The 12,558-nt window shown below is 40.6% G+C and overlaps 1 protein-coding gene across 1 annotated transcript in view; it reads right to left on the bottom strand.

Moving 5' to 3' along the window:
* Positions 1-54: 54 nt before the first annotated feature.
* LOC117520109 (probable ATP-dependent RNA helicase DDX41) overlaps positions 55-12,558 on the bottom strand; it is an 18,820-nt gene continuing 6,316 nt past the window's right edge. The window contains exons 8-17 of the mRNA XM_034181408.1: positions 11,244-11,397; positions 6,978-7,114; positions 6,606-6,768; positions 3,658-3,789; positions 3,497-3,568; positions 3,307-3,403; positions 2,883-3,032; positions 2,731-2,802; positions 960-1,070; positions 55-870 (exon numbers count right to left, since the gene is read on the bottom strand). Coding sequence (XP_034037299.1) covers positions 734-870; positions 960-1,070; positions 2,731-2,802; positions 2,883-3,032; positions 3,307-3,403; positions 3,497-3,568; positions 3,658-3,789; positions 6,606-6,768; positions 6,978-7,114; positions 11,244-11,397 — 1,225 coding nt within the window. The 3' untranslated portion in view covers positions 55-733. The remainder of the gene's footprint in view (positions 871-959; positions 1,071-2,730; positions 2,803-2,882; positions 3,033-3,306; positions 3,404-3,496; positions 3,569-3,657; positions 3,790-6,605; positions 6,769-6,977; positions 7,115-11,243; positions 11,398-12,558) is intronic.

Genomic DNA, 12,558 nt, shown 5'->3' with positions numbered 1-12,558 from the left:
GAATTCATCCTTCCAAAACACAGTACCTTCATGTAAGTTTTTTTTTTTTTTTGAGTGACCGCATTTTGCTCAAGAGTTATCGTATCACAGGAACTATTGCAAAATGGAACAATTTCACCTTTTTCCATGATTCAAACTTTTATAGTTACAGTTGCTTCAGCAACTTCCTCCCTGCATAAAAGTACTGTAAAATCATTCTCAGACTGGCAGCAATGTCAAAGTGTTTTTTATTTACAAAGTAAGAAAAGCATTTTACAAAGGCTGTGTGTATATATATGAGTATACATACATACATACACACAGAATTGGGTGGGGGGATAATTATTTTTTTAGAAGATGCAAAATATTTTTTCTACCAGTGACATATCACCTCAACTGTGATATCGGATTGGCAAGATGCTGTGTTCCTGCTGAAGGTGAGTGCTTTTACCACCTTAGGGATTATAAATTAGTTGTTACCTTTTAATTGTCATAGAAGCCAATTCCAAGTGGAGTGCTTTTTTTCTGTTTGTGATTTACTTAAAAACAAAAGCACTGAGATGAAGTGCTGAGATGAAGTGCTGCTCAGCGCCTCATCTCAACACTTTCCTGTCAGAGGAACATGGGGCCGAAGACAGGAACAAAAGAAAATACAGATAAATAATTTTGTCATTGCTAATTTTTTTTTTTTTTTTTTTTAGATCAGATGCCATTTTCTGCAATTAAAAAAGACACAAAATGCATTTTTAAAGTGTTAGAAGTCCATGGAACTATGTGCCAGGTAGTCCTTCCGCCCAATGTTGGTCACTTGCTTGGTCTGCATGGCCTCCAGTTTTGGGCAGTCTGTAATACGATGGCCCAGACCACCACAAAATGTACAGCCCCTCTCACCTGTGAAAGCACAAGAATTTGATCAATGTTACAACAATCCCCCAAAGATTCTCCACCACTTAACCTGGGGAATAGATATATGAAGTCACCTCCAATGTCCAACATGGTCTCATCACCGTTCTGCAGCACCTGGAGGACAGGAGGAACCTTCTGTTTGGCCTCAATTAACAGAGCTTTCAGATCCATCAGTACAGACTCGTCTGTAGGAGAAACACTTATTATACACATACAAGTCTCTTGAAGCTGGAGTTGGTCATCCTGGAGAGCTAGCAAGAGAGTTAGGAAGATTTGAAAGTAGCACCTCCTCTAGGTTCCGGTTCCACCTCCTCCCCCCTACCCTGTCAGTGCTCTGTCCAAAGCCACGGCCCCACAAACTTGAACGCGCGTCTGACTGTGGGACTCAGCGTGGCTGAGGAGCAGCTGGACCGAAAGGTGCAGGACACGCAGGAGCCGGAAATATCGCAGGAGTGCGCACGAGGCCTGAAAAAAAAAATTCTGGTGTGCTGTGGTGGCTGCGCTATCACTGTATTATGTTGCTAAGCCATATATATTGATTTATAACACAAAACTGTCAAAAGGGGTAATGAATATAAATGTAAAGATGATTGAATATATCATCAGAGCAGTAAACTGATCAGTCCTTTCGAACGTTGTGCAGATCGCTGTTGCTGCTGTGTTCATGTACCGTTGAAAATTACACCCTGTTTGCTTGGATTTTTTTTATGTGGGTGGGTGGGGGTCAGCTTCACTGGGCTCAGTTATATAGGCAAGAATTTTTCTTTTCTGTGGATACAATGAATTATTTTACCAAAAATACAATGAAAACCACGTTCCTGCAACAAGCAACTGTTGAGTTTGAAACAACAAAAAAGTCCTGTAATTTCCGACGGTACTTGAACGATCTGTGCGGCGTTCAAAAGGACCGCTCTGATGATATACTTGTATTCAATCAATGAAAATAACAAATCCCCCCCGAAGCAAAAGTAAATTACCTGTCCAACAGAAAGAGAGCAACCTCTGCATCACTTTTCAGGCCCTTCAGATGCCTCAGTTTATTTCCACCGAGAAAATGCCACACCGATGTTGACTCTCATGTGACCGCTTGCTTAATCTTGAGTCTTTTTCATCGCAGCCTTTTCTGCCTCCGGCTTTCTTTTCCTCGGCTTTCTATCGGGGTGAGCCGTTAAACATTATGGTGGAAGTGGTAGTTTTGGCTGTATTCCCTCTGCCATTGTACCCAAGTGAACTTCTTTGGTGAAACGAGATGAGTGTGCACACGCGGAGGAGGGAGGGACAGAGGGAGTGTTGAACCTGGTGACGTGAGCAGGAAGAACTAGACATAAAGGCATCTGATTGTTTTTTGAAAGCACACTGCGGGGCTTATACTGGTCAGAATTTTATCAATTCTACAGCTGCTACAGACGTCTGATTTTTTTCGTTCCTTTTTCTGAATACATAATGTATTGACTACTGTTAGGACAGACGGACCATTTCACCCAACATAAAAAGTGTTTCTGAACAGTTACCTACCCTAGCTTTAACACTGAATAAATTCACTACATCACAAAACAAAGAAAGCAAGCACTCTAACAGCCACCATTTAGATTTTATTGTCATGATCACTGAGCAGCTTTTCTCTTTAGTCCAATAGATAACAGAATATTTACAGAGGAATCTTTCAAATGGTTAATTTTGACCCCTGTGTAAATCTTCAATTGACCCCTACTTGGCTGCTGATTGAAAATTCAAGTGGCCAATCTTTTTGTTTTCAAAAGAGTAATGTCAAAGGAGTATTTGTGCCAATTTTGGTGTTTGTTTTCAGAAATGAATGATTTTACAGTTAGCTGCTCCACTGCTTACCACAGCCTTTATTGATGAACGTGGTGGCGATGCCAGTCTTGCCTGATCGGCCCGTTCTTCCAATTCTATGGACTAAGAGAAAACAATGTGAATGGCAAATTAAAGGAGAACTATAAATATAAGAATGATCCATCACTGTGTAATCCTCTCACCATAGTTTTCTATCTCTTCTGGCATGTCATAATTCACAACATGCTGTATGGCCGGAAAATCCAGTCCCTTGGAGGCAACATCTGTAGCAACTAGGACATCTTTCTTTCCTTCTTTGAATGCCTCTATGGCTTTTGTTCTTTCCTCTTGATCTTGGGATGGGGGGGGGGGGGGGGGGGGGTACATTTATTATTCTATTGACATTTTATAGCAGGACAAATGAAAGACATGATGATCAATTTTCAAAGCCATGAAACATCATTTACAAGCAGGATGCCAAGTTGTGGCAATGACGAGGAACGACAACGTTGGGGGAGAGCGCCAAGCTATTTGCTGTTGGGATTACACTCCATCAACTACAATGTCAGCCTGCGAGGCAAACCGCTGTACACAGATGACACCATGTAATCAGAAAACATTGTGTACCTTTGCCTCCATGGATGGCCACAGCCTCCACTCCTTTTAACAGCAGATACTCGTGGATGGCATCAACATCTGCTTTCTTCTCAGCAAACAGCAGCACCTGTGGATGCCAACAGAGAATATGCTGTAAAGCCCAACGTGTTTTGAGTTACGTGTTGTATATGTTAGTGCCGTAACATGTGGAAATACTAACAGGAGGCGGGGTTTTCTGAAGACACTCCAGCAGGTACACCATCTTTGCCTCCTCTTTGACATATTCAACTTCCTGGTCAGAGAAGCAAAACAATTTAAGTTCAGTTGACCTCAATTTTAATCTGGACTATTCCAGCTTCTTTTGGTGAAAGACAAACATACCTGGATGACATCCAAGCTGGCAGCACCTGCTCTGCCCACGTTTATCGTGATGGGTTTAACCAGGGCGCTCTTAGCAAAGTTCTGGATTTTCTTGGGCATGGTGGCACTGAAAAGCAGCGTTTGTCTCTGTCCCTAAATCAAGAAATAATAAATCATAACCAATTAAACATCATCAAAGTTGTTTTATAAACATAAAATATTACTCTGTCATACCATGGAGCCCCCCCCCCCCCCCTTTAATTTAAATGAACTCAGAATCTGATTTTGTTCCTATTGTTCAACATTTCCAGAACTGCCATGATTAATTTGTGTAAAAATCAAAATCAAATATTAGCTACATGGAACTGTGCACTGCATTTTTCTAGTCAATCCAATGAAGGAAATACAGGACCCCAAGTAACTGGACAACAGCATCAATGTTTCCCACAGTGCAGCCAGTGAGGAGAGTTAGTCACATGACATTTTACCTGTACTGTCCAAATTGTGCATTACGCATAGTGACTCCAAGATCATGGAGTCCAAATGTCTAAGTCGGTGAAGGCCATTTTATACAAGAGTGCTCAGAGCACAATATGCCACTCTGGAAAATGCTGCTTTGGTATAAGTGCTTGTTGCTCTCTGATAACATTTCAAAGTATGTAACAGCTGATTTCAGAAGGCAGACAGACAACTCATGAAACTGGCGGTGTCTAGGTTTGTTAATCAAGGGCCATATCTCAGCCAAAATGTGTCAATCTTGTACAATATCATAATATGCGTATTACCAACCCATAACAAAGAATTGTTCCAAGATTCCCCAAACATCCAACGAAAAATGTGAGAGGAGTTGATTTCAGAATGCAGGCACCAAATCATGAATCTGATGGAGTCGACATTTGTTAATCAAGGGTGATAACTCTGGTAAAATGGGCCCAACTCAAATGATATGAATATTATCATATCATTTGAGTTGGTATTGGTATTGCCAACCTATAACAAGGACTTGTACCATGTTTCACAAAATTCCTCCTAAAAATGTGAGGAGTTGATTTCAGAACGCTTATACCCCTTTTGGGATGGAGGGACAGACTGACTGACGGACAGACAGACATCACCACGACATATTCCCTCTTCGGGCCTTCGGCCAGCGGGGGATAATAATAATAATAATAATAAAAAAAACTTGTTCCTAATTGCATGACTGTCACCAAACATGGAATTTGTGTTTGGCATGGTGGTCACAGGAAGTCTCCTTAGTTTTGGGTTAATACGTCAAAATCACTTAGCTGTATTTTGTACTTCTGCAGAAAAACATCACCAGTCAATGGTAAGCTGATCAATGTTTACCCAGGGTGACATGGGTTAGAACAGACTATGTGCGTGTCTTAATTTGGCTCATTGCTCCACCACAAGAGATTTGAAGTCAAATACCCAAAACACAATTTAAGTGGAGACCTTCAGCCTTAAGCATACGAGGTCTGTTAGAAAAGTATCGGACCTTTTTATTTTTTTCAAAAACCTGATGGATTTGAATCACGTGTGCTTGCATGAGCCAACCTTGAACCTTTGTGCGCATGCGTGAATTTCTTCATGCCTGTCGATTGCGTCATTTGCTTGTAAGCAGCCTTTGTGTGAGGTGTGTGTCATGCGCTCGTTGTTTTTTCATTCCAAGGAAAAAGATGGAACGACTGGAGCACTGCCGCATCAAATTTTGCCAGAAACTGGGCGACAGCCAGGTGGAAACCATTCGGATTATTCAGACGGCTTTCGGTGATGATCCTATGGGCATCACACAGATTAAGGAGTGGTACAACTGGTTTAAAGACGTCTGCACAACGGTGGAGAGCGAGCCGCGCTCCGGTCGGCCATCAACATGCTGAAATGACCAGATCATTCCAAAGTGAACGCTGTGGTGATGTGGGACCATCATGTGACTATCCGAGAAATTGCGGAAGAGGTGGACATCAGCACTTTTTTGGAACATTCCACTGTGACAGAAGATTTGGCCATGAAAAGAGTTACAGCGAAATTCATGCCGATGGCTTTGGCACGAAGCTGATGGCGGAGCAAAAGCGCCTTTGTGTTGAAGCCTCACAGGACATGTTGTGACATGCCCAGCTCTTCCACAATTTCTCGGATAGTCACACAACTGAAAAACCACCGAAAGCCGTCTGAATCTTCCGAATGGTGGAAGAGGTGGGCATCATTTTTCAGAGTCCAGCATGTCCTGTGAGACTTCAACACGAAGGCGCTTTTGCTCCGTCAGCAGCGCCACAAATTTTGCCGCCACTCCTTTTCATGGCCAAATCTTCTGTCACAGAGGAATATGCCGAAAAAGTGCTGATGTCCACCTCTTCTAGTCACACAAAGGTTCCGCATCACCACAGCGTTCACTTTGGAAATGATCTGGTCATTTCAGCATGTTGATGGCCGACCGGAGCGTGGCGCGCTCTCCACCGTTGTGCAGACGTCTTTAAACCGGTTGTACCGCTCCTTAATCTGTGTGATGCCCATAGGATCATCACCGAAAGCCGTCTGAATAATCCAAATGGTTTCCACCTGGCTGTCGCCCAGTTTCTGGCAAAATTTGATGCTGCGCTGCTCCAGTCGTTTCGTCTTTTTCCTTGGAATGAAAAAACGATGAGTGCACGACACACACCTCACACAAAGGCTGCTTACAAGCAAATGACGCAATCGACAGGCGTGAAAAAATTCAAGTTCAAAAAGTTCAAGGTTGGCTCATGCAAGTACACGTGATTCAAATCCATCAGGTCTTTGAAAAAAATAAAAAGGTCAGATACTTTTCTAACAGACCTCGTATGTACATTAAAGTCAAAATTGACTTAATTTTACTGGTGACACTCAGTTCTGTCATCCACTGCAGTTGTCGTCTTGACTGTTTAAATAATAAAAAAAATAATACCTGCAGCACTGCTGTCACATGTAAATGTCCCAGAGGATGACTTTACCTTGAAATAGGAGAAGATGGTTCTGATGTCTTCCTCAAATCCCATGTCAATCATCCTATCAGCTTCATCCAGTGCCAAATACCGACAGATATCCAGACTCACCATCTTCTTCTGTAAAAGGTCCATCAATCTGCCAGGTGTGGCAACCATCATGTGGACCCCACTACAGGAAACATTTAGTGTCAAACTCAAAACATAATCTTGCTAAAAGCCAATTACGACACACACTTAAGAAACTTTTACACTTTTCAGTTTTGTTCTTCTCTAGATACTGACTGGACGTCAAGTTATCTTTGCTAGACACCAAACTGTAAAATCTCAAACAAATCAGTAATTTCCCTCTCCTATGCACCAATGTTCACTCTTACTTACTGTTTTACGACCTCCATCTGCTCCTTAACAGACATTCCTCCAATGCAGAGGGCAGTACGTAGCTGAGGAGCTCCTTCTTCCTCCAACAGCTTGCAGTAATACTCGATGATGCCATGGGTCTGCCTTGCCAACTCACGCTGAAATCAAAGAAGGAATTTAAGAAAAAAGAAAGCTGCTTGCTCGCTCTCACACATGTATGCACACTCGCGCGCGCACACACACACTTTGCTACTTATGATAAATCCCTTTTTTAACCTTAATGACAGGAAGTCCTCCTGTCTTCCCAAAGTGAGCAGACTGACATGCTGACAATGCTCATTAGTGGTATTATATTTACATATACTGAGATGAAGGTCTCCTCAAAGAAATTGATTGAATTACTTTTAAAAGCTTTTAAATGACAAATTGGCATCATCACTAATCAGGGAGTAATCTGCAACTTTGTTTAACGGCCAACCTGTAGAACAAGGCCCTTTTTACTTAGGAGCAGGAACAACAAAAAATTAAACTTGAGGATTCAGAGGCCAAAGACTGGCTTTCTAAAAGCAAGGATCCTTTGTAGGAGCAACCTCTAAAACATTGGTGATACCACATGCAACTGTACAGTCTACAGATGGTGTGCAGGTGACACCACAGATCATGTGATATGTGGTCATGTGGCTATGTTGGACGGCAACTACTCTACTTTTTAAAGTCACCTGACCTCCAAAGCAAAGGTAAGATGTACAGTAGTGCTCAGAATAATAGTAGTGCTATGTGACTAAAACGATTAATCCAGGTTTTGAGTATATTTCTTATTGTTAAATGAAACAAGGTACCAGTAGATTCAGTAGATTCTCACAAATCCAACAAGACCAAGCATTCATGATATGCACACTCTTAAGGCTATGAAATTGGGCTATTAGCAAAAAAAAGTAGAAAAGGGGGTGTTCACAATAATAGTAGTGTGGCATTCAGTCAATGAGTTCGTCAATTTTGTGGAACAAACAGGTGTGAAGCAGGTGTCCCCTATTTAAGGATGAAGCCAGCACCTGCTGAACATGCTTTTCCCTATGAAAGCCAGAGAAAAATGGGACGTTCAAGACATTGTTCAGAAGAACAGCGTAGTTTGATTAAAAAGTTGATTAGAGAGGGGAAAACGTATACCCAGGTGCAAAAAATTATAGGCTGTACATCTACAATGATCTCCAATGCTTTAAAATGGACAAAAAAAAAAAAAACAGAGATGCGTGGAAGAAAACGGAAAACAACCATCAAAATGGATAGAAGAATAACCAGAATGGCAAAGGCTCACCCATTGATCAGCTCCAGGATGATCAAAGACAGTCTGGAGTTAACTGTAAGTGCTGTGACAGAAGACGCCTGTGTGAAGCTAATTTATTTTCAAGAATCCCCGCAAAGTCCCTCTGTTAAATAAAAGACATGTGCATAAGAGGTTACAATTTGCCAAAGAACATATCAACTAGCCTAAAGAGAATGGAGGAATATTTTGTGGACTGATGAGAGTAAAATTGTTCTTTTTGGGTCCAAGGGCCGCAGACAGTTTGTGAGATGACCCCCAAACTCTGAATTCAAGCCACAGTTCACAGTGAAGACAGTGAAGCATGGTGGTGTAAGCATCATGATATGGGCATGTTTCTCCTACTATGGTGTTGGGCCTATATATCACATACGAGGTATCGTGGATCAGTTTGGATATGTCAAAATACTTGAAGAGGTCATGCTGCCTTATGCTGAAGAGGACATGCCCTTGAAATGGGTGTTTCAACAAGACAATGACCCCAAACACACTAGTAAACGAGCAAAATCTTGGTTCCAAACCAACAAAATTAATGCCTCGCAGATGTGACGAAATCATGAAAAACTGTTGTTATACAACTAAATACTAGTTTAGTGATTCACAGGATTGCTAAAAAAGCAGTTTGAACATAATAGTTTTGAGTTTGTAGCGTCAACAGCAGATGCTACTATTATTGTGAACACCCCCTTTTCTACTTTTTTTTTTTTTTTTACTAATAGCCCAATTTCATAGTCTTAAGAGTGTGCATATCATGAATGCTTGGTCTTGTTGGATTTGTGAGAATCTACTGAATCTACTGGTACCTTGTTTCCCATGTAACAATAAAAAATAAACTCAAAATTTGGATTAATCTTTTTAGTCACATAGCACTACTATTATTCTGAACACTACTGTACAATTTCCTCCATGAACTGTTGCTCATTTGAGCGACTTTGTAGTTTTCTGACTCCATGTTGTGAAGTTGATCATATTTCTGGACGTTTCTGCCAAACGTATTTGATCCATAATCGAAATGTAGTCAGTGTGTGCACAGCTAAAACTATTAAAATATGAAGGAAGAGAAAGGAGTGAGTAAAAGTATTTCACAGCCTTTTGAGGGGTCCAATTTAGCAGCACATCAGACTGCTAGTCATTTGAGCATCTTTTTTCCTGACTCATTGTCAAGTTGATCATATTTCTGGACTTTTCTGCCAAATGTGTTTCATCCATGATCGAAGGTGTGCACACGGCAATAACAATAATTAAAATATGACGAGACAGGAAGTAGTGAACCTGTTAAAGTAAATCACAGCCACAGTCCGATTTTTTTCGCAGGTGCACGTCAGACTCTCAGTTCAGTGTCTGAGCACAGTTTAAAAAAAATAAATAAACAGTCGGTCTTTTAATAAAGGAAATATGGCCCGTCTTTTTCCTGGACTGGTGAGTGTCAGCGCTGAACTTTAATTTCGTGCTGCTGTTCTGGGCATGCTCAGACTGATCTGTCCGGTACACACAAGGGGTTTTAATGGAAATGAATTGCGATCGGACAGGTCAATTTGTCCGATGTGAGACAAAATCTGTTATACAAAATCCCTTATATACAGTGTCTATTACATGGAAAAACATACAAAAACACTGGGACTTTTGGCCGGTGAGTGCAAGTATCCCGTTTATACAATGGGCAATTCTACGGTAATGGAATTACAATCTGAGCTAATCTGTCATGGTTAGATGCCATGTGTCCAGATTTTGCTGCTGTTGTAATTCCATTACCACAGAATTGCCCCAATGACAGATTAAGCAAGTTTTACTACTTAGGCTTTTATTACCGAGATGCCATCGGTAACCCAAATGACCACATTCTGCACCCATCCAGCTGTAAAGAAGCTGTCGGCATCCAAACTTTTATCTGCCTTCAGGGCTTCTCCTGTGTAGGGTGATGGAGTGCTGAAAAAGTAGTTGAAAATGTCTGGATACCGCACATCTGGCTTCTGCTCAAAATGATAAAACTGGTGACCAACTCCAGGGAAATATTTTAAGGATCCATGCTGATTCTCTGTATTTTCTCGAAATACTGCTTCTGATATTCAGGATCGAGCGCTTTAGCTATATGGGACAAATTAGTTTGGCCGTCCACCGAGGATCCAGCATTGGCCATGCTGTGGTGTACATGAAGCTTGACATCCAGTATGACTGCGTAAACAAAACTGTGTATTGCGTGTGACATCACTTCACACCTAGCCAAAAACCATGGTAAGTGCTGGAAACTACAGTTTTTACTTCATTAAAGGAGACCCAAATTAACACCCAGGAATTAACAAAAGTTTGCCCCAGATGTCCATATCTTGAAGTCGTTCTAGATAAATGTGACATAAAGGGCTTTTAAGAGAGCACCCCATCATCATGGCAGACATATTTGTTTGCACAGCTTCCCTATGACATCACTGGGGATTCCCTTAACATTTCCTTGCTCCCAACACAGGGAATAGTTGGGTCTACATTTAAATACAGTATCAACTACAAAAACAGGTGCAGACTTAAACTATATAATGTACCATGTCATTTTAAATCCAAATGTAAATTTCCATTACGTGGTGATGGATGTTAATGCACTGGTAATTTTTAAATAAACCTTATATGGAACTGAAGTAGATGTTCTAATTGAATTAACATGGGAATTGCTTGGAAACATGAAATGTGTGGAGTTTGAGAAAACTGAGTCTGAAACTTCTCAACCAAGGTGTATGTAAAGGTATGGCTGCAAATGATTTTCAGTTGACATAACCAGAATTACACATAAGTCCTCAAGCTGTTCTTACTCACAATGCTGGTCCATGTTAGTATGTAATTATGTTACAATCAAAGCTTCAGATTTTGTAAATGGTTAGGATATGATTGGGATAACTGCAGAGCTGACACAGACACTCAGTACGTGTGTGTGTAAAAATATCAATAGTTATGTTATTACTGTGTCTTGTATGTCTTACTGATGGACAGATGATGAGCCCATATGGTCCCTCTCTTTTCAAGAAAGGCAGCCTCTTCTCTTGCTCCAGTGAAAACATGATAATGGGAAGAGTGAACACCAAAGTCTTTCCAGAGCCAGTGAATGCAATGCCAATCATATCCCGACCTGACAAACTGCAAACACAGTCATTTCATGAATGTCTCAAATGAACCCGATATACACTATATTTACTGGACTATGTCACATTGGATTTTTTGACACATCTGTCCAAAAAAGCAACATATACAGGGAAAACACACACAGACACAAAATGCAAAAGCAAGGGTGATTTTTAATCAATGCATTATAAATTTATAAAGCAAACATGTTAGTGAGCAGAAGCTAATGAGGTACTTAAGGTTACTGTACGAGACACAAAGAACAAGTAAACTACTTCTTGTGGTAACTGATGTCTGTTCAGAGGTAGACATGCATGTTTTCTTCCCTGAATGTAAATAAATGTTTAAGACCTTTGTGCAAATCCTGGATTAGCAAGCAGACGCTAATGGGCTAATTAATGTTACTGTACCTGGCACAAAGAACTACTTCTTGTTAACAGTGAACACAGGAAAAAGAAAAATACTATTCAAAGCTAAATGTGTGCATGTTTACCTCACTAAATGTAATTATACACTTTAAAACTTGCACATTTTTTAAACATTGTGGTTAACGTTACCTTAGCCTAGCTGCCTTCATTGTTCTGGGTATCCCACAAAGTGTAAAGAAGTGGAGTGCCAAATAATATGAAGATTCTTCCCTCTCTTTATTCAAGAGTGTGGTCTTTCAGTTTGGCAGCATGATTTATGAATTTCACTGGTTCACCAAGACCCAGCACCTATTGCTATTGCACAGTACCTCTTTTAGATCAATATGTCACAGCAGCGTGTCATGTGTATTGACTGTGCAACCTTGTGGTCACAGAAGAGTGTTTCTCAAACTCTTTCAGACCAAGGACCACTTATTCGATAAACAAAATCTTGCAGACCACCTAACTCCCCAAATATCCAAAAACAATAGGTCTCCTTACCATTCAAAGAGTGTATTAGAAATTACAACCTAAATGGTTGCAAAACGGTCTCTCATTCTAGTGGCACATAACAGGCAACTCAAATTCTCGGATTTACATACAAGATAACAATGAAAATAATACATATACTGTACGCAACAGTTTAGAAATTTAAAAAATGATCTAAATTAAATTAAATGATCTAAATGGACCACTAGAGGCTGCTCACAGACCACCAGTGGTCTGTGGATGACTTTGTGAAAAGACTAGAATATTATGCAGTATTTTT

Source organism: Thalassophryne amazonica, chromosome 11, assembly GCF_902500255.1.
Source record: "Thalassophryne amazonica chromosome 11, fThaAma1.1, whole genome shotgun sequence".
NCBI lineage: Eukaryota > Metazoa > Chordata > Actinopteri > Batrachoidiformes > Batrachoididae > Thalassophryne > Thalassophryne amazonica.
This window is presented reverse-complemented; position numbering and strand designations above follow the sequence as displayed.